A 19,037-nucleotide genomic window follows, 5' to 3' on the forward strand; every position below is an offset into this window, starting at 1 on the left:
GGTGGGGAAGGGCAGAGTGAGAAGTAGGCTTCCCACCAAGCAAGGAACCCAATGGGGCACTTGGTCCCAGGACCCCAGGATCATGACCTGATCTGAAGGCAGGTGCTTAAACGACTAAGACAACCAGGCACCTGTGTAATGAAAATTCTGTGGTGCCCTGGACCTTGGTAAATGTCCTATTCATGCAACACTTCATAGAGGGTCAGTAAATGGAAGTAAATCAAAGAATGGCCGGGCCAAGAGTGCAGTGTTTGGAAGGTGAGCCTTATCAGAGATACAGTTCTAGAGACTGGGCCTGGGTTCAAAGAAATAACTGAGGCAGGACATATGTTTACCCTGGAGCCCCCTCATCAGAGCTCAGAGAATGTATTCATTTTTAACTGTTACATCATAACTTAATGCAAACCTAGTGGCTTAACACAAATCTATTTATTAGCTCACAGTTCTGTAGATGAGAATCTAGACACAGCACGGCTGGGATCTCTGTTCAGGCTCTCAAGTTATTGGCCAGGCTGAGTTCTCTTCTGGACGTTCTTGGGGGAAATCTGTCTGAGCTCATTTGGGTCCCCACTATCTTACTGGCTCTTGGCTCTTCTGGGGTACCTACATTTCCTACCAGGGATCCCCTTACATTCTGAAACCATGTGGAGAAATTCTTGCTCATCAAACCTCTCTATCAAACCCCTCTGAATCTCTGACTTTCCCTGTCTCTGACCTCTAGACCCAGAGTCAAAGGGTCATGTGACTTGATTAAGCCTACAAGGAAAATCTCCCTATTTTAAGGTCAACGGATTTGGGACTGAATTACTCCTGCAAAATCCCTTCATGGCAGCACCTCGATTGAGTAAGGGGAGCAGGTGCATGTACACCAGAGCCCAGGAACTTCCAGAGCCATCTGTGATTTCAGCCTACCGCAGGGGAGGAGAGGAAAAAGGCAGATAAAATCACAGTGACTTCCCAAGGGTCAAAGTGTATGTGTTTTCCCTCCTTTCCGGGAGCAGACGCCGGTGTCAGGGGATTTCAATCCCCGAACCTACAAAGTGCACAGCCACTGTGTCCTCACTCCCTAAGTAGGGAAGTTTGAAAAAAAATGAGTGTGCACTGTCCTTGGTCTCAGGGAGCTCCAAGAATAGTGGGGAAAACACATCTCCGCCCCGATTTGAGAGATGTCTGAGATGGCTCGTCCTTTGTAGGGAGTCCAGTGTGGGGGCCTTCAAGGAAGAAGTAGGGACTTGAAATTGTGAAGAAGGCCACTGCACCACAGAGACGGTTAGAGATACCCCGTCCTAGCTCGGCAACCTGGAGCTGCTCCTGACTTGAGCCAAAGCAGTTCTGGGCAGCTGGAGTGTCTGTGCTGGGAAAACCCGAGGCTGAGCGGAGGGAGAGTCAGTCTCCGGCTGTGGAGGCCTGCAACACCAGCAAGACTGAACAAACCAAGAGCCAGAGCTCTGGCTGATGGCAGGAAGAATTAACTGGCAACAGCTCTTCTACCAGGATTGCGGCCCAAGGAAGGGTTTTCTCTTTTTCAATCTGGGAGCATGTCTCGTCTCCAACCTCAATGCAAGAAATGCCGTCTCGGCAGGGGCAGCACCATCCATTTGACTGTACTGCTCTGCTCCTTAACACCCTCCACGGGCTTCCAAGGAGAAATTTCAAGCCCCTTGGTTATGGTCTTCCCTGGAATTGGCTGTGTGGAGGGGGAGCTAGGCCACCAGGCTGAGCTGGACATCCATTCAAGGAAGACATACACAGTTTAGAGGCCCATTTTCACCCCTTCCTAAAGCCTGGCTTTCATGACAGTTGGCTAGTTGGAGACGTCAAGCAATCCAGCTTCTGGCCTGAAAACAGATCAACCATGCACCTCCGTACTACGCAAGTCCTGCGTCCTGTCCTCCTCCTCCCCCACCCCCGCCCCAGGGCAGGAAGCCTCATGACTCAGACAGGAAGGAGATGGTTACAAGTACATACAATTTAAGGAGAAGAGAAAACACGTGTTGAATGTCTTTTTAAATATGACCCTCACGGCATCCCACTTCCCTTGACCCTGAGTCCCCCGCCCCCTTAACGAGTAGCAAAGGGGCCTGCTAGGAACTCACTGTGAGCGCTGTCTCCCTGCATTAACGTCTTGTTAAACAGATCTTAACAAGGACTGTTAAACATCACCCCAATCACTTTCATTTCACGGTTACTTCTGGCAGGTACATATGGTGAAAGTTGGTGCATGCCGGCCAATTCACACAGACTACATCTTTGTTCAGGGGACAGAAAATCCAGAGTGTCCTCCAGGGTGGCCTGACTTCCTGGGAAACTGGGAGGAATCAGATTCTTTTCAAAGAGGCATCTTTGGTTCAGACTGACCAAAAGGATCGTGAGGTAAGAGACACGTCTAGAGGAGCACATGCCCGAGGCAAAACAGAGTATCACTTCCCAATGCAAGCTGAGATCCTTCGATTTATTTGTTCTGCCCCACAAACAGCCGTTGCACACCCACTGTGCGTGGGGACTGTCCTGGGACGGAAGTATAGTGTTGAGCAACATTAGGGAGAGCTCCTGCCCTCAAAGAATTCGAAGAAAAACATCAATCAAATAATCTCACAGTTCAACTCATAAAAGAAAAATCAGGAAAAAAGAAAGTAAAGAGGAAAAGAAATAAAAATAAAATCATGACTGTGAGTCTTGTTTCAAGGGAAGTTTAATCAAGTCTGGGAGGAGGAGCCAGGCTTCCTGGGGAGGGGTGGGCGATCTGAAGATGTTAACTCGATGAAGGGGCCAGATGTGGGGGCAGGTAGAGTACTGAATGAGACAGAAAAGTATTTCAGCCCGGAGAGATAATGTGCACCAAGGCCGGGTGGTAGGAGGGAGCCTGACCATGAGTCGTTGAAGCGGGAACTGAAGGGGGCTGGTGGAGTGGAGCAATTAAGGGGTGTCGTGGACTGAATCTTGTCTCCCCAAAATACATACGTTGAAGCCCTAACACCTGCTGGGACAGTGTACGGAAATGGGACTTTCAGCGAAGTCATTAAGTTAAATGGGGTCGTAAGGGTGGGGCCCTACTGTAACAGGACTAGTGTCTTTATAAGAAGAGATACCTGAGGTGTATCTGTCTGTCTCTTTGTCCTTGCTCCGTGCATGCACACAGAGGAAAAGCCAAGTGAGGACTCCGTAAGGAGATGACTACTTGCAAACCAGAAACCAACTCTACCAGCACCTTGATCTCAGATTTCAAAGCTTCTAGAAAGCTTAAAGCTCAAGCAAATAGTAACTGTGGTGTTTTGTCATGACAGCCATGCCCACTAAGATAAAGGGAGGACTGCCCTCCATCACGTTGGAGAAGCAGCTGACCACGAGGGGTCTGACGTCAAGGATGTTGATCCTTGACCTAAGAGCCATGGGAAGCCATTCAGAGGTTCAGATTTGATGGCGCTGGGGTTGAGGGTGTCAGTTGAATCCCAGTGGCTCTGGCATGAAGAAGGACAGCTTGGACAAGGGCAGGAGCCCATGCAGCTAGCTATTCCTCCACTGAGGACACATTAATTCGAGATCCCTCACCTGGAGAACACACTTGTGGGAAATAAACAAAGTAGGAAAGGCATTCCAGAAGCTCATGCTCTGCAAAGGTGCTGGCAAAGAATGGTGCTCTGCAGAGAGAGGGCCCAGGTATGGCTAAAAATTTATCTGTTAACAAGACCTAACAGCAGCAGTGATGACCAGTCTTCCCTCCGGGGCAAAGAAGACAAGGACTAGAGGTGGAGAGTTGATCAGGTTGTCCCAGGGTTCCAGAACAGCAGCAGAGGTGGACAGAAGGAAAAGGCAGTGAGAGATGATAGCATCATTCAAGTGGACGGGGATCTTGATCAGGGTACTAGACAGGGGACCTTGTCTAGTGGGGCAGGATGGGGATGCGTGACTCCTAATTCAATATTCTTCCTCTGTGCTGTCTCCACTCACAAATGGCTTTTATTCTGAGTGGTTTTAGCATTAATAAGCTGAATACTTTGCTTGACTGAGGCTTCTGCTGCCTTATTACACTTTGGCAGCCCCCATGAGGCATGCAACTAAGACAGATGAACAGGCAAGCTAATGAATGGGGACTGGGATTCCAATATCGCCTTCCACAGGAACTATGCATCTCTCCAACAGAGAAATGAAATCTTTGAGACAGCCTGATTATAAAAATAAAGCAGCATTATTATATTTGTCTGCCAGGCTGCTCACAGGACACTGGCAATTTATGACAGAGATCACAAATAGAAAAATACACATGAAATACTATTTATTACAACCACATCTACTCCAATAAATTCTTTTCCAGAGTAGAGGCAGTATCCCGAACACTTGAGGCAAAACTTTTTCCTGCAACATCCAAACATTTGAGCCAAAATAATATCTTACATTTAAAAAGTCACTAAGTTCATTTTGATGGTATTTCCCCATGAGACTGCACCAGCAATAGGTCTTTATGACAAAGAAATAGCCTTTGATAAGAAATTTAATGACATAAACATGCTTGTAAGACCAGTTTTTAAACTAATCAAGAGAAAGCAAGTGCAGTTGATCCCTAAAGAGGTTAAGAACACCAACCCTTATGCTCTCAGAAAGCTGCATTCAACTTTCTTTTTTTTAAAGCATATTCATTTATTTATTTATTTATTTATATTATGTGATATTAGTCACCATACAGTATTATATCATTATTTTTTGATGTAGTGTTCCATGATTCATTGTTTTGCATATAACACCCAGTGCTCCATTCAATACATGCCCTCCTTAATACCCATCACTGACTTCATCTATCCCCTTACCCTCCTCCCCTCTAAAACCCTCAGTTTGATTCCAGGAGTCCGCAGTCTTTCATGGTTCGTCTCCCCTCAATTTCCACCCCTTCATTTTTTCCCTTCCTTCTCCCTCTCCTTGCCATTCTTTATGTTCTACATATAAGTGAAACCATAGATAATTGCATTTCTCTGGGTGACTTATTTCACTTAGCATAATCTACAGTTCCATCCGTGTTGATGCAAAAGTTGGGTATTCATCCTTTCTGATGGCTGCATAATATTCCATTGTATATATGGACCACATCTTCTTTATCCATTCATCTGTTGAAGGGCATTCAACTTTTGACTCTCCCAAAACTAAACTACTAATAGCCTAGTTTTATCCAGAAGGCTTACCAAAAACAACCAGATGATTAACCCACATTTTATATATTATATGCATTATATACTGTATTCTTACAATAAAGTAAGCTAGAGAAAAGGAAACACCATTCAGAAAATCATAAGAGAAAATACACTTATGGTATTGTACCGTATTTACCCAAAAAAAAAAAAAAACCCACACACACATTGTAACGAACCCACACAGTTCACACCCTGTTGTTCAAGGGTCAACTGTATTTAAAATTCGTTTGGCACCTTAGAACCATCTTAAGGCCTCCATTTTCATGTAATCAGTTGATATACACTAGGGTATAGGGATTGATTTTTCAATTACTTCTATTTTGCGGGAATGGTCTGCACACAAGGGGCAGAATTTCATGAAGTCGAGACAGCGGAGCTAGAGAAACACGAATCACATGGCAAGTCACTAACAAAGGAAGGTCTGGCCAAATTAGACCAGTTAATCCTGAAAGAATGGAAAATTGACAAGAATGATGCCAGGAGAGGCCCTTCAGTGAGGATGATTTGAATAGCAAAGAATTTGGAGAAGCCCTTGGGAGAAAGCCCTCTTTACCATCTTGCTGAGAAAATCAAACACAAAGACAATCACGTAATTTTGTCAGAAAAATTATTCCCTCAAAAAAGCCACACTTGTATCATTCTGGAAAAATTATTATGAGAATTAACATATAATTATAAGCTATGTTTCATAAAACAGAAGACAAATTTCTTTTCAGGAATTGCCCTTTCGTTTTTCATGATGAAGTCCCAATCAGACCTCTTTCCATATCTAATTTGGGACTCAGTTCTAAGGAGCTAACTTTAACAGTTCCTTTTAGGTAGTAACTGTCCTCGGATAAAGAGGACCTACAGTCACCATCGCAGCTGCTCCTCCTCGGTCCCTCCTTTCTGACTTGCACACACAGGAGACATGAAACCCAGAGGATGCAATTCTCAGCTCATTTTCTCTTCTTCTCCCTGGGCATCCCATACATACCTAAATACACATCAACCTTCTGTTTAGAGCAGTCCATTATAGCAGCAACTCTTCATCTTTTTTCCACCCAGATACACATGATGGATGATATCCATATTCAAGACATTCTCCCATAAGTAACCCAAGTTGACATTGCAATTCCTGCCCCTACACTCAATTCCCCTTTCCCTGACTCAGGAGAGCAAATCAGCATGCAAAGGCATGTCATTATTATAGAGTTCTGAACCTTGTATGATGTTTCTGTAATTTTGTAATTTCACGATTATCTATAGAGCTTTTTATTTCTAGGAGGTAAGTATAACTGAGTCCCAACCACCTTAAGCTCTTGAAAGTTACGAATTAAAACGACAGTTCTTTCAAACTTCTCTGTTGTTCCACTTCCAGTGGGTGACATTGGACAGTAAGCCAGGTGTGCAACAGAGACAAACTTGGTGAGTTCGAGGACCCAGATGGGACACACGGTGTCAATAACTCCAAGTGAGGGTCAAAAAGATAAAACGGAAGGTCTGGGAAAACCTTTGGAAAAGAAGGTTTCTGTTGCATATTCTGAGCATCCAAGGAATAAAGAGCCAAAGGCAGGGGTTCTTCTTCTCCAGACTAACAAACTCCCTTTGGCATCATGCAAGTATTACTGCGGCCATATTTGCTGTAACCATCCAAAAGGAAATACGCCTCCTACTGGTTTCTCCCTGAGCTGACAAGAGGCAAGAGACACTCACATTTCTCAGACTGTGCTCTTCTACATTACTATCGTTTTTGCTGCAAACTGCTTGAGAACCGGGAGGCGCCCCCACCTCTCTTTCTCTCCCTGATTTCCCAGTTTGTTTTCATGATCTGCCCAGCCCAGCACCTCGACCAGACTGAGGCACAATAGCAAAAGTGCAGAAAGAAAAATTAATATTTTCTACATAGACTCCCTCATCTTGGATAGATTTATGAATTTTGTTTCTGTTGTGCAGAAGTTAGCATTTTTAACAATGAGGGGGACGAATCCTTAATTGTTTTTTTATTGCCTCAAGAGCTCGAAAGACATCTTGTGCTATGTCGTCATTTACGTTTCACATTAAATGCAAAATATGTTTGAAAGGAGCAAATATTTGTTTTAATTTGATACATCTGTTAACTGAAATGCTAAAAAGACAGCTAAATCACTATACTAAATTCAGCGATTTGTAAACAACTTATATATTCCGTTGTTCTGGGTTAAAAATGCCCCAAAGCCCGAGTTTTATGAAACCCACCAAGTAAATTGCATTGTATTAGTCTGATGGAAGCAGGCCATGATTTCTTCCTCTTCACTCCATTAATTTATTTCCTAACTTGAGTTAATCGGTGAGGTTCCTATTTTTAAAAGCTCTTTGAAATTCATTGGGAGAGGGGGACATTTGCAAGAACTGCTTTGAAAATCTACTGCAGAGGAAATTTACAAACGGTAAATTCCCTCAAGACATTATCGCACATTGAGCACCTGATTGCCAGTCAACAATCTTTATGCCTGGGAAAGCAGTGGGCGATTAATACATAGTTGTTATAAGGAAGAAGGAGAGAACTAGAAGGAAAGAATGAGAGCAGCAGGGAGAACAGACTCATTCCAGGCAATTGCTAACTGGATGAGATGATCCCCAAGGTCCTATTCATTTCTAGGTAAAAGTCTGTGGCATTCCAATTTGATGCTACAAAATGAAGACTGACTGCAACTTGGGATAATACCCACGGGGGGTGGTGGGGGGGGGAATAAAAAAAATACCCACTCTTCAGAGAAATAATAATAATAATAAACCTACAGAGCTTGGTCCAACAGAGAACAAAGATAAATCAATTATTTTTCCTTGGTCAAATGAAACCTTAATTCCTAAATTAGAGTGAGAGAGAGTACACTGGACTCAAAAAAGGGGGGGCAGGGGGAGAGAGGATGGATTAATTCACACTAAGGTATAAATTACTGCTAAAAGTTTAAGATATGCTGAAGGGCATATGGGGGAAGAGAGAACTAGCTTTTCCAGAATTAGTAGAATTAGTAGCCAATCTACTAGCTACTCCTTCCTGGACTCCTCTGGGCAGCAGGAGGTAGGTGAGAGAGAGTGAGTTGGGTTGGGTGCCCTGCCCAAGTCCCCGGACGGATGTCAACACCTGCTACGGACTCCTTAAAGCCAACTTCCAGAAAAGCTGGCCCTAGGAGGCAGCAGCACCACCAATTTAATCACCTTCCTTGTCAAAGTCCTGTTTTGTTTCATTTTCTGTTCAACAGGAGCCTGTGCGAGCCACCCAGAGCCTCTCCTCTCCTGGCCCTGAGGAAGAAGGTCAGAATGTGGGAGCTGTGCTTATTTGAACTAGATCTTCTCTTCTCTAAGCCTCAAATTCCTCCCCTCTGAAATGGAAATATAAACTACCTACTACAGCCCCTGATGCCAAGTAGGCATCCAGAAATTGCAAACCCTCTCCTCTCATTTCACACAGACACAGGAAATCTAAGTCAGCTGTAGGGACATAGCAGAACCCAGGGGCAGGCTCTTTCCATCCCTCTTCAAGTGCCTTCGAATTTCTCTCTCCTTCGAATTTCTCTCCCCTGGCCCTGAAACCTGTTACTCAAGTTTCCCACACCAAAACAAACAGCACCATGATTTATTCCTTTTCCTGATGCCACACTGGAAAGGACCCTGTGGACCGTGAGCTCCTTCCTCCCTGACATGCACAAGGACCCGATTTGAAATGTTTGCACCACAACGAAAGTTCGGAAAACAGTTTTCTCGGCAAGGCATTGAGTATTTTGGATGATCAATCAAGTCCCAGAAATCTGGGACACCAGATTTTCTGGATCAGACAAACAGGCCGGCAGACCCTGCCATGTTTCTCGGTTCCGATAAGGAACAAAACCACCACAGCAGAAACTCAAGCTCTATCCTGAGGAGTGTGTCTGAGAGCTCCAGTTTCTTAGGACTTGGGTAGGTCACTGGAGGGGGTGAGGGGAAGAGAATGTAGCTGCCGCCTGGAGAGGGTGTGCTCCTGACGCGTGCTTCTCCCAAGGAGGAGAAGAACGGGAACAAAATCGAATTGCCTGGGGAAGGTTCTCCAGGGTAAAGAGGACTGGAGAAGAACTCTCCCTTTTATCTCCACAGAACTTCTCAGAGGACTTTCATCTCTCCCCGTTTCCTATTTGGTCCCTCAGTATGTTTAACTCCATTTGACTCCAGCTATTTTGTGAGTCACAGAGCTGCTGTTCTGGAATGCGCACAGATGCTGACTCCTGGCCTAGTGCTCTTTTCACTGCATCCCAAGTTCCCAAAACATACAAAAGAAACACTCAGAGGTTCCGATCTATGCCTCCTCAGTCTCAGCAAAGGAAAGTGTACACATTTAAGGCCACACCTGTGATTCTGAAGAGCACAGGCAGGGACGGGTGGGGGAGAGGGAAGCCAGCGCCCAGGTCGCCCTCCACCCAGGACTCACTCAGGAAGATGATGGTCTGCCTCCTGGCTGTCCTGCTCTCCTCGCTCTCCGACTTCTTCAGCTGAAGCTCCTGTCCCTTCCTGGTCCCCCCAGCCTGGCCGCTCCTCATGAGCACCTGCATCATGTTCCAGCACATGAAGGCCACGGAGACCAGGACCAAGAGGTAGATGATGAAGGCGCTGAAGATGCTGGACTGGAAGACGGTCCAGCGGCTGGAAAGGTTGGTACAGATGGACATGTTGGAGGTCTCCGGGTGCTGGTGGTGGCGAGTCTGGGAGCGATTGCAGGGCAGACCCCGGTGATTGGGCACGTTCGCTAGGGGGTACTCAATTCCCATGGCAAAAAGCAAAGGTAACGCCACCAGGGCGGAGGTGACCCAGACAAAGCCAATCAGCAGCTTCACCTGGCAGGGCCCAGACACAGCTTTGTACCGGAAGGGGTGGCAGATGGCCACATAGCGCTCAAAGCTGAGCGTCAGCACGTGGAGCAGGGTGGCGTAGCTGCAGGCCTCGAAGAGGAAAGTGTGAATCTTACAGGACAGAGCATAGCTGGGCGTGGTCAGGGGGTTCCAGATGATGCTGTAGAACTCCATGGGCATGCCAATGAGGAAGACCAAGATGTCCGAGCAAGCCAGGCTCACCATGTGATCCGTCACCTCCTTCTGCAAGTAGCCTTTCTTCTGCAGCACCTGCGTGACCCGAATGGTGACACTGTTCCCCACAATGCCCACCACGAAGATAGCCAGGTACACCAAGACGAGGGTGATTTTGATCCACGTGGCCACCTCGAACTCAGGGACGTGGGTGTGATCTATGACATGGGAGCACTCGCTGCTGGGGCCCCGGGGCGAAGCCATGAGGATGAAAACCGGGCCACCAAGTCCGAAGACCTCTTCCGACTTCCCTTCCTCCTCCTCCCAGCAGAGCCTGGAGTTCTGGGCTGCAACTCACCAACGAGGGCCCAGAGCGTTCTCTTAATCACCTGGAAAGAGTAACTTAGTATTTCTGGTGCTTTCAGGGAAACTTCCTGGAGTAGCCCAACCTAGCAGGGGCCTGGGAGGCGCCTGGGGGTGGAGTTTGGGCAGTGTGTGTGTGTGTGTGTGTGTGTGTGTGTGTGTATGAGTGAGGCGGGGAGAGAGCGGAGGAAGGAGGTTCCAATCTCCCGGCGCGGGGTGTGGCTCCTGCAGACCCCGCCCCACCCCCTAGCGCCAGCCTTTCTCGCCCCCCGCGGGCCCTGCCCGGCAGCCCTCCGCCACCGTCCCCGCAGCCTGCCGCTTGACGGCCCCTACCCGCTCTCCTGAAGCGCCCACTCGGGAGCTGCTAGCGGCCCAGCGGTCCGAGATTAATCATTAACCTCCGCTCCCTCGCCGTGGTCGGCGGCCCCCGCGCTGACCCAGCCCAGCCGCGAGGTTTGACTCAGCGCGCCGGCACGGTCCCGAAACCAAATCTTGGCTCGGGAGCACGGGGCAACGGGTCGGCCCGCCGCCCACGCCGCCACAGTCGCTCCAGCGGTGACCGCCAGTCCCCATGCGCATTCCGGGGACTCGCGGCCCGGCGGAAGCTGAAGTTGCCAAGGCTGGCAACGACGAACTTGCCCTCCCCTGCCCGGCTGTCCCCTCAAATGCTGTGCCATGTCAGCTCGGGGGCGGCTGGACCTGGGTGCCTGTCTCCGCGGCCAGCCAGTTGGCCCCGCCGCCCTGAGGAAGCCAGCAATTACTGGCCTCCTCGGTGCCCTGCCTTCCGGCAATCGGGGTAAGGCAATCGGGGTGTTTCTAGTGCACCTCTGGGCTGTGCGCTCCCTCACGAAGTCAGCCCCAGGCAAACTAATTGCAGACCCATAAACGCCCTGCCTTTCTCCAAAGCCTCTTGTTCTACCGACCGCTCTGGCAGGCCTTGCTGGGAGGCACGGGAGGAGCGCCGCTCTTTCCTTGGGGTTGCGCTCCCTGGCGCAGGCCCTTCTCCCCGCAGAGGACAAGGGGAGTCTTTAACTGGGGACAAGTGTATGCATAAGATGTCACACTTCTCCAGGTTGTCGCTGATGGGAGACGCGTCCTTTCGCAGGAAGCTATGGCCAGGACATCAAGGCCATCCCAAGGGGGGACATAGCATAAAAATGGCATTAAGGATCAGGCCATTTTCCCTCTCTTCAGAGAGAGGAACACCTCTCATGGGCTTATTTCAGCTTCTAATTCCAAAATCACAGATAATGGAGATGGAGCAGTAGAAGGCTGTCCTATGCACTGTGGAGTAGTCAGCTCCTACGAGGACGCCTACTGCCCTCCCAACAGTGATGGCCATAAATGCCTCCAGGCATCCCAAATGCCCTTTAGGGGAACAAAATCACCCCAGTTGGAAAACCACCATTCTGAAGGGAGAAAATGGATCCCCTTTATGTGTCCACCCTAAGGGTCTAGCTGAGGCTCTGTGCTAAAAACCATCCTTAAAATATCACAGCAACCACCCTGTGATGTGATTGTTTTAAAGATGAAGAAACTGGGTGTCCAGAGGATAAGTGCTTCCCCAAGACCATAAAAGAGTCAGCAAGGAGCCTGAAAATGAGCTCAGACCTATCAAACCCTAAATCCACACTCTTAACAGGGAAGGGATTTGGGGATCACCATAGGCACTATAGAAGTGAATCCTGAATGATTTGCATAGAGACACAGGGATTGTATTTTCTGAATTCAAACCTGGACACCTGGTCTGAGAACCTCAGGGAATATTTGATTTTGACACTGTTTAGGAAAAAAAAGAAGGGGGATTCTATGGCCAATGATCTTTACAATGAATATCATACCTGGTTATAGTTATTTAGTCTATTTGAGCTCTCTGCGTTAAATTACAAACTCCAAAGCCAAGAACTCTCTCTTCTCCTTCTCTGGCACCTCTCCACAGCTACATCAATACAATGTTTTGTTTTGTCATACCACCCTTTTCACGTGTGCTATTTGACCTACTTGCTGGCTGGGAAATTCATAACTCATTTCCTTATAGTAATAAGGAACTGGACTGGGCTTAGCTACATGATCGTCATGGCCTTAAATTTGTCACACAAAACACACGGGGTATGTGTGGACTCTTGAGGCTTTCTTAACTGCCCATCAGAATCCTCCATGGAGTTCTTTGCAAAAGGTGCTGGCTGTTTGCTATCTCAGAGAGCATGAGAAGCTCTAGAAAGAACCTTCTTACCAGAAGCAGCAGCAGCATATATACTCAACTTCAGCTCTGCCCACTTCCTTCTCCTCGCCAAAAAACAACCGGGTAAGCTCACAAGTATCCACCCCAGACAGATCCTTTGACCTCCTCCTTTGGCTGTTATTCCCTAAACCCCTATCGCATGCAGGCATTTTCACGTAATTCATTTCTTTCAATCCTCATGAGGCTAGAAGGAGGATATCATTATCCTGTTTGCAGACGAAGTGACTGAGGTTCAGGGGACCTAAGTGACCTGCCAGAAAGGGTCAGAGGTAGGATTCGAACTCAGTCTGCCTGGCACCAAAGCCCTTTCCACTCTGAAATGCTCTCTGTGTGTGCAGCACAAGGCTGTGCCAGGCTAGGCAGGGGCATGTTAGGGAAAGGGATTTTTGTTCTTCTCTCCCCAGCTGCAGCACGCCAATCATCCCCCAACATATTTGATAATTGCAATTTGCTCTGTTCAGACAAGATTTCCATTATTTGTCCAATTTCTTTCATCAAAGTTTTTGCTCCCAAAGTGTGAACAAAGATTACAAATGCATGGCCAAACTGTGAGAATTGAGCTAATTAAATTTTGTTCCTTACAATGCAGATAGAAAAACGCATTTTGAACCAAAGTCCAGGAGAATTAAATTTTCATTTCACCTTTGTTTTTCCTAAGACCAGTTAAAAACTGTTTGATGTGCTCTCACTTGTTGATAACAGACTGGTGTAACACCTGGCATGGGTCTGTGTAATCTAGATGTATTTTATTAGCGTTTGTAGAGAGGGGGAAAAAAAAAAAAAAAAGGAATGGAAAGTGAGACAAAAGAATACTTTAGGTACCCTTTGATATCATCTCTCCTCAGATCCCTCTGGGGTCTTCAGAAATTTATCCTCACATTTCACACATTCTAGGTGACCTTTCATGTAGGCTAGTGGCCTTCACATGTTTTTTTGGCACTGAATCTCATTTTTAAAATTAAATATTACACTGGCACCCAAAGTAAACATACACACACACACACACACATACATATATATTGTATTTTTATAAATTTAAATTATTTCAGATGCTCAAATTTTTAACATTTACTCAATCAACAATTTATATTCTAAAAAGTAACTCTTTGTTTACAAAGGTTAATGGTATAATCACAGTGACTATTCTAAGCTACAAAGAAAACTTCAATAATTTTCAAAAAGTATAGCATAGATAACTTTATTTATAATGCAGTGTCACTAAGAAGTAATAACAGAACCAGAAAACTGAAAGTGAAAACTCTAAAACTCTACCATCTCAAAATTTAAAAAAAAAAAAAAGATGGCTGAAACAATTGTTGGTCAGAGAGAAAACCCAAAACAAAATTGCAAAATTAATATTTAAAGAATATTAAACACAAAAATAGTGCATATCAGTAAGCCAAAGAAAGCTCAAAGTCACACAGAGCTAGAAAGTTGCAACCACTGACTGAAGACGCTTCACTGACCCAAGCCTACAAAGGCCAGTCCTTCCAAATAGAACTAAATCAGCCACAGAGCTTAACAAAAATACTGACTTCGGCTCTCTAATATGGTAACCACTAACCACATACCACTAATTATACCTGAAATACAGCTAGTTCTGAGATGTGTTGTAAACGTAAAATATGCACCACATCCTAAAGACTTTATTTGAGAAAAGGAATATAAATTTGTTTTTACATATTGATTTCCTGTTGAAGTGATACAATGACTATAGGGGATTAAATAAAACACATTAAAAATAATTTCATATCTTTTTTTTTTTACTTTTTTCATGCAGCTATCAGGATATTTTAAATTATATTTGGCTTGCATCTGTGGCTGGCATAATATTTCTATGGAACCGTGATACTATAAACAGATAATGAAACAAAAGAGACAGTCCAAGAAAAAAAACAAGTACTTATAAGAATTTTGTTTATGATAATGGTGGCATTTAAAATCAATAAGGAAAGATGGATTGTTCAATAACTCTTGTTAAGATAACAGGTTAGCCATCTTGAAACAAAAAAGAAGTTGGATACCTACTTCCACACTTTATTATAACAGAAATTCCAGGTGGATCAAAGATTAAAGTCTTTGGATTTTAATCATTAAGGAAATCATTAAATTATAGAATAAAGCACTAGAGAATTTTAAAAACCAAATTGGTTTTTAATCTTATGACACAAATCCCAGAATCTAAAGAAAAAGGTTGATAAACTTTATTTCATTAAAAATAAAGTTCTGGGGGCACCTGGGTGACTCAGTGGGTTAAGCCTCTGCCTTCGGCTCAGGTCATGATCTCAGGGTCCTGGGATCGAGACCCTGCATCAGGCTCTCTTCTCAGCGGGGAGCCTGCTTCCCCCCCCCCCACTCCGCCTGCTTGCCTCAGCCTACTTGTGATCTCTGTCTGTCAAAAAAATAAATAAAATCTTTAATAAATAAATAAATAAAAATAAAGTTCTGTAAGGCAAGAAACACTGTAGCCAAAGGTAAATGACAGATTTCAACAAATTTTTCTTTAAAAACTTGGTAAGAGCCAAGAAGCCCTTTAACAGATGAATGGATAAAGAAGATATGGTCCATATATACAATGAAATACTATGCCTTCATCAGAAAAGATGAATACCCAACATTTGTATCAACATGGATGGGACTGGAGGAGATTATGCTGAGTGAAATAAGTCAAGCAGCAAGAGTCAGTTATCATATGGTTTCACTTACTTGTGGAGCATAAGGAATAACACGGAGGACATTGGGAAAAGGAGAGGAGGAGGGTGTTGGGGGAAATCAGAGGGGGAGATAAATCATGGGAGACTGTGGACTCTGAGAAATAAACTGAGTGTTTTAGAGGGGTGGGGGGGTGGGAGTGGGGGTTTGGGTGAGCCTGGTGGTGGGTATTAAGGAGGGCACGTATTGCATGGAGCACTGGGTGTGATGCATAAACAATGAATCTTGGAACACTGAAAAAATAAAGTTAAAAAAATAATTAAAAAGTAGAATAAAAACTTGGTAAGCTGATTCTAAAATTTTAAATGTTAAGAGCCAAGAATGAGCAAGATACTCTTACTAGGTGAGAGGATTTGCTCTACCAGATATCAAGACTTATTATAAAGCTATAGTTTATAAGCCAGTATGGTGGGCACCTGGGTGGCTCAGTTGGTTAAGCATCAGCCTTTGGCCCAGGTCATGACCCCGGAGTCCTGGGATAGAGCCCCTCTTTGGGGCCCTTATTCAGCAGGGAGTCTGATTCTCACTCTGCCCTTCACCCCACTTGTGCTCTCTCTCTCTCAAATAAATAAATTAATGAAATCTCTCTCTCTATATATATATATATTCATATGTATAGGTGTATATATATATTTATATAAAGGCAGTATGGTTTTGATGTAGTGATAGACAAAGAAAAGAATGATACTGAAGATGTAGCATAGAAATAAGTCTATGCGTAAATGGACAAGATTTACAACAGATGAAACGAAGGCAGTGCAGAAGAGATGGTCTTTTCCATTGATGTAGTAGCTGAGGACTCTCTGAGGACTGAAGGTGAGGGAATGCCCTAACTTGTAACATTTGTCCATATCCATGGTGCCAATACTCCCAGCATGGCTTATTTCAGGCTACCCAAACATTAAAAATCTTCTCATAAAACCCCTGAAATTTTAACAATCAACTCTCATGAGTTCCAGGACAGCCCTCAATACATGCTATTTGGGACAACTGAGTATCCATTTGGATAAAATTCATTAAGAAAGAAGACAGGCAACCCAAATTAAAAAATGAGCCAAAGAGATAAACAGGCACTTCACAAAGAGGAATCCAGATGGACAATAAACAATGAATAGCTATCCAACCACTTTAGTAGTCAGGGAAATGCAAACTAAAACCACAATTAAATACAACTGCACACCTACCAGATTGACTAACATTCAAAGATCACCAGTACCATCTGTCCATGAAGCTGTGAAGTAATGGTGACTTGTACATTGCACATGTGAGAGTCAGTTGGTGCAACCACTTAGGAAATAAGTTTGGCAGGGCCTACTAAAGTTACCTACATATGTATCTTGTGATCCAGGAATTCCATTCCTAGGTACATACCCTATAACTCATGTCACAAAAATGCATATACAAGTATGTGTATACCAACATTACCCATCATTACCGAATCTAAAAAAACACCTAAATGTTTATCCACAGAAAAATAGATAGCAAAATGCAGCATATTTATGTAAAGACCTATTATATAGGCATGAAAACAGATATGTCATTGCTTCAAAAATAATGTGGTTGAATCTAACAACTATAATGATGCATAAAAGAAGAAAGGAAGAATAAATATGTCCTTTTATGTAACATCTTGACATAGATGAAAGAATAATTTTGAGGGATATTTTATATTATATGGGGATTCATATAATAAAGCAATTAATTAAGTACAAGTGTTATTTCAGTGATGAGATAGAGGTCACTTCTCATGAGATGGGGAGGTGCATGACCTGGAAAGGGCATATAGAATGGAACCGAGAACTTCTGAGGGCTGACAGTATCTATTTCATTTTTTTTTAAGATTTATTCATTTATTTCAGACAGAGAGGGCACGCAAGGGGAAGGGACAGAGTGAGAAGGAAAGAGAGAATCTTCAAGGAGACTCCACACTGAGCCTGAAACCCGACTCAAGACCTGACCCCATGACCCTGAGATCATGACCTGACTGTAACCCAAGAATCAGACCCTCAACAAACTGTGCCACCCAGATGCCCCAATCTCTATTTCTTAGCATGGGTAGTAATTACATAATTGTAACTGCATCATGTTTTGCTTTATGATTTTTATTAGGCAGTTATTTATGTTTTACGTACATTAGGTGTGCCATATTCCATAATATTATAAAACGAATTTTTTAAAATGGAAGCACACCCGCACAGCCAGTTGGGTAAGTTCAGTCACCCTTGCTTTTCATCCAGTAGGGATGCAACCAGAACACTCTCGAGTAAAATCAACAGTAACAAGTTCCATGATTAAATACCTCCTGTGACCAGACGCTATGTTTATTCAATGCCCAAAATAGTCCTGCAGGTTCACTGTCATTATTCCTATGTGCATGTCTGTAAATCACCCATCAAGTAACTCCTCTCCAGCCTACCCAGACTTGGCCTAGGTCTACAGCCTGAATTTCTTGTATTCCTCATAGTCTTCAATACTGTGTGTAGGAGCAAAGACAAGTTGGACCCCGAGAAGCCATTATCATGACCCTGAAGACTTCCTCCTTCTTTTGCCCCTGAATGCCATCTGTCAAACAGGATCCAGCTTCCTGGACCACAAGAACAAAGCTGAGGGAGGCTCTATGAAACACATATATCCTTATGCAGGCTTCCAGTCTCACACATTCAAGGGTTGAGGTCCTGCCCATAGAACTGATGGAATGCTATGCCACCTCCATACACAGGCTCCTCATCAAGAAGCTCCAGATTTCTGGGAAATTATGTTCTCTCTTTCAAAAACATTTTATGTGTTAGGTTCAATGAGATCACTGGCATACTGATGCTGTCTTTGGCCATCGATCTTGTTCGTGTCCTCCCTAGGGGCTACGTGATCCCAGCCCCTTGGAGATGAATATACATACATTAGGAATGCCTACCAAGGCCACAATTCAGGGAGCCTTGTTTTGGCCCTCTGCAAATTTGTTAAAGATAACATAGTCTCTCCCCTTCCTGAGGCACAGATGGCACCACAAAAGCTAACTGAGGGGAAGCTGTCAATTTGGAGCATGCAAGCCCTTTGATCTCACCACAGTGCCCTTCTGTGTGTCCCTTCACTCTCTAAAATCTGTGGACTAAGGTCCAGACTTTGTGGAGAATAGTGTCCTAGCTGCCTGGATTGTCGCCCACCCAATCCTCCCTGTCAGTTAAGTTACCCTGAATAAAATAAAATTATGTGTAAACACAGAGTCAGCTGCTTAGTTTTCTCGTCTCAAAGTGCCTTCTCGGTGTGGGGGATCCTTTTTACTGTCCCTCCCTCACCTTCTAACAGGTTCCCTGTCTTTTCCCATCTGGAAAAAGTGATTAAGAAAAGAAAAATTGTTCCACTGGTTTGGGTAAGCTAGTGAGTTATGATTTTCATTTAGCACATGTCTTTTTTCTTCCTTTAACTTGAATTCTTTGGGCTCAATAGAACGAGCTCCTTATCTGTAAGGGAGTCTCCCTGTTACCTGTTAGTCTCTGCATGCCTTGGAGGGGGGAGAGAGTGGTCACT

The 19,037-nt window shown here is 44.7% G+C and overlaps 1 protein-coding gene across 1 annotated transcript in view; it reads right to left on the reverse strand.

Annotated features, from left to right (window-relative positions):
- The window catches only part of GPR39 (G protein-coupled receptor 39), a 203,334-nt gene extending 192,723 nt beyond the window's left edge, over positions 1-10,611 (reverse strand). The window contains exon 1 of the mRNA XM_044242596.1: positions 9,604-10,611. Coding sequence (XP_044098531.1) covers positions 9,604-10,459 — 856 coding nt within the window. The 5' untranslated portion in view covers positions 10,460-10,611. The remainder of the gene's footprint in view (positions 1-9,603) is intronic.
- Positions 10,612-19,037: the final 8,426 nt, after the last annotated feature.

This window comes from Neovison vison, chromosome 3 (genome assembly GCF_020171115.1).
Source record: "Neovison vison isolate M4711 chromosome 3, ASM_NN_V1, whole genome shotgun sequence".
NCBI classification, from domain to species: Eukaryota; Metazoa; Chordata; class Mammalia; order Carnivora; family Mustelidae; genus Neogale; species Neogale vison.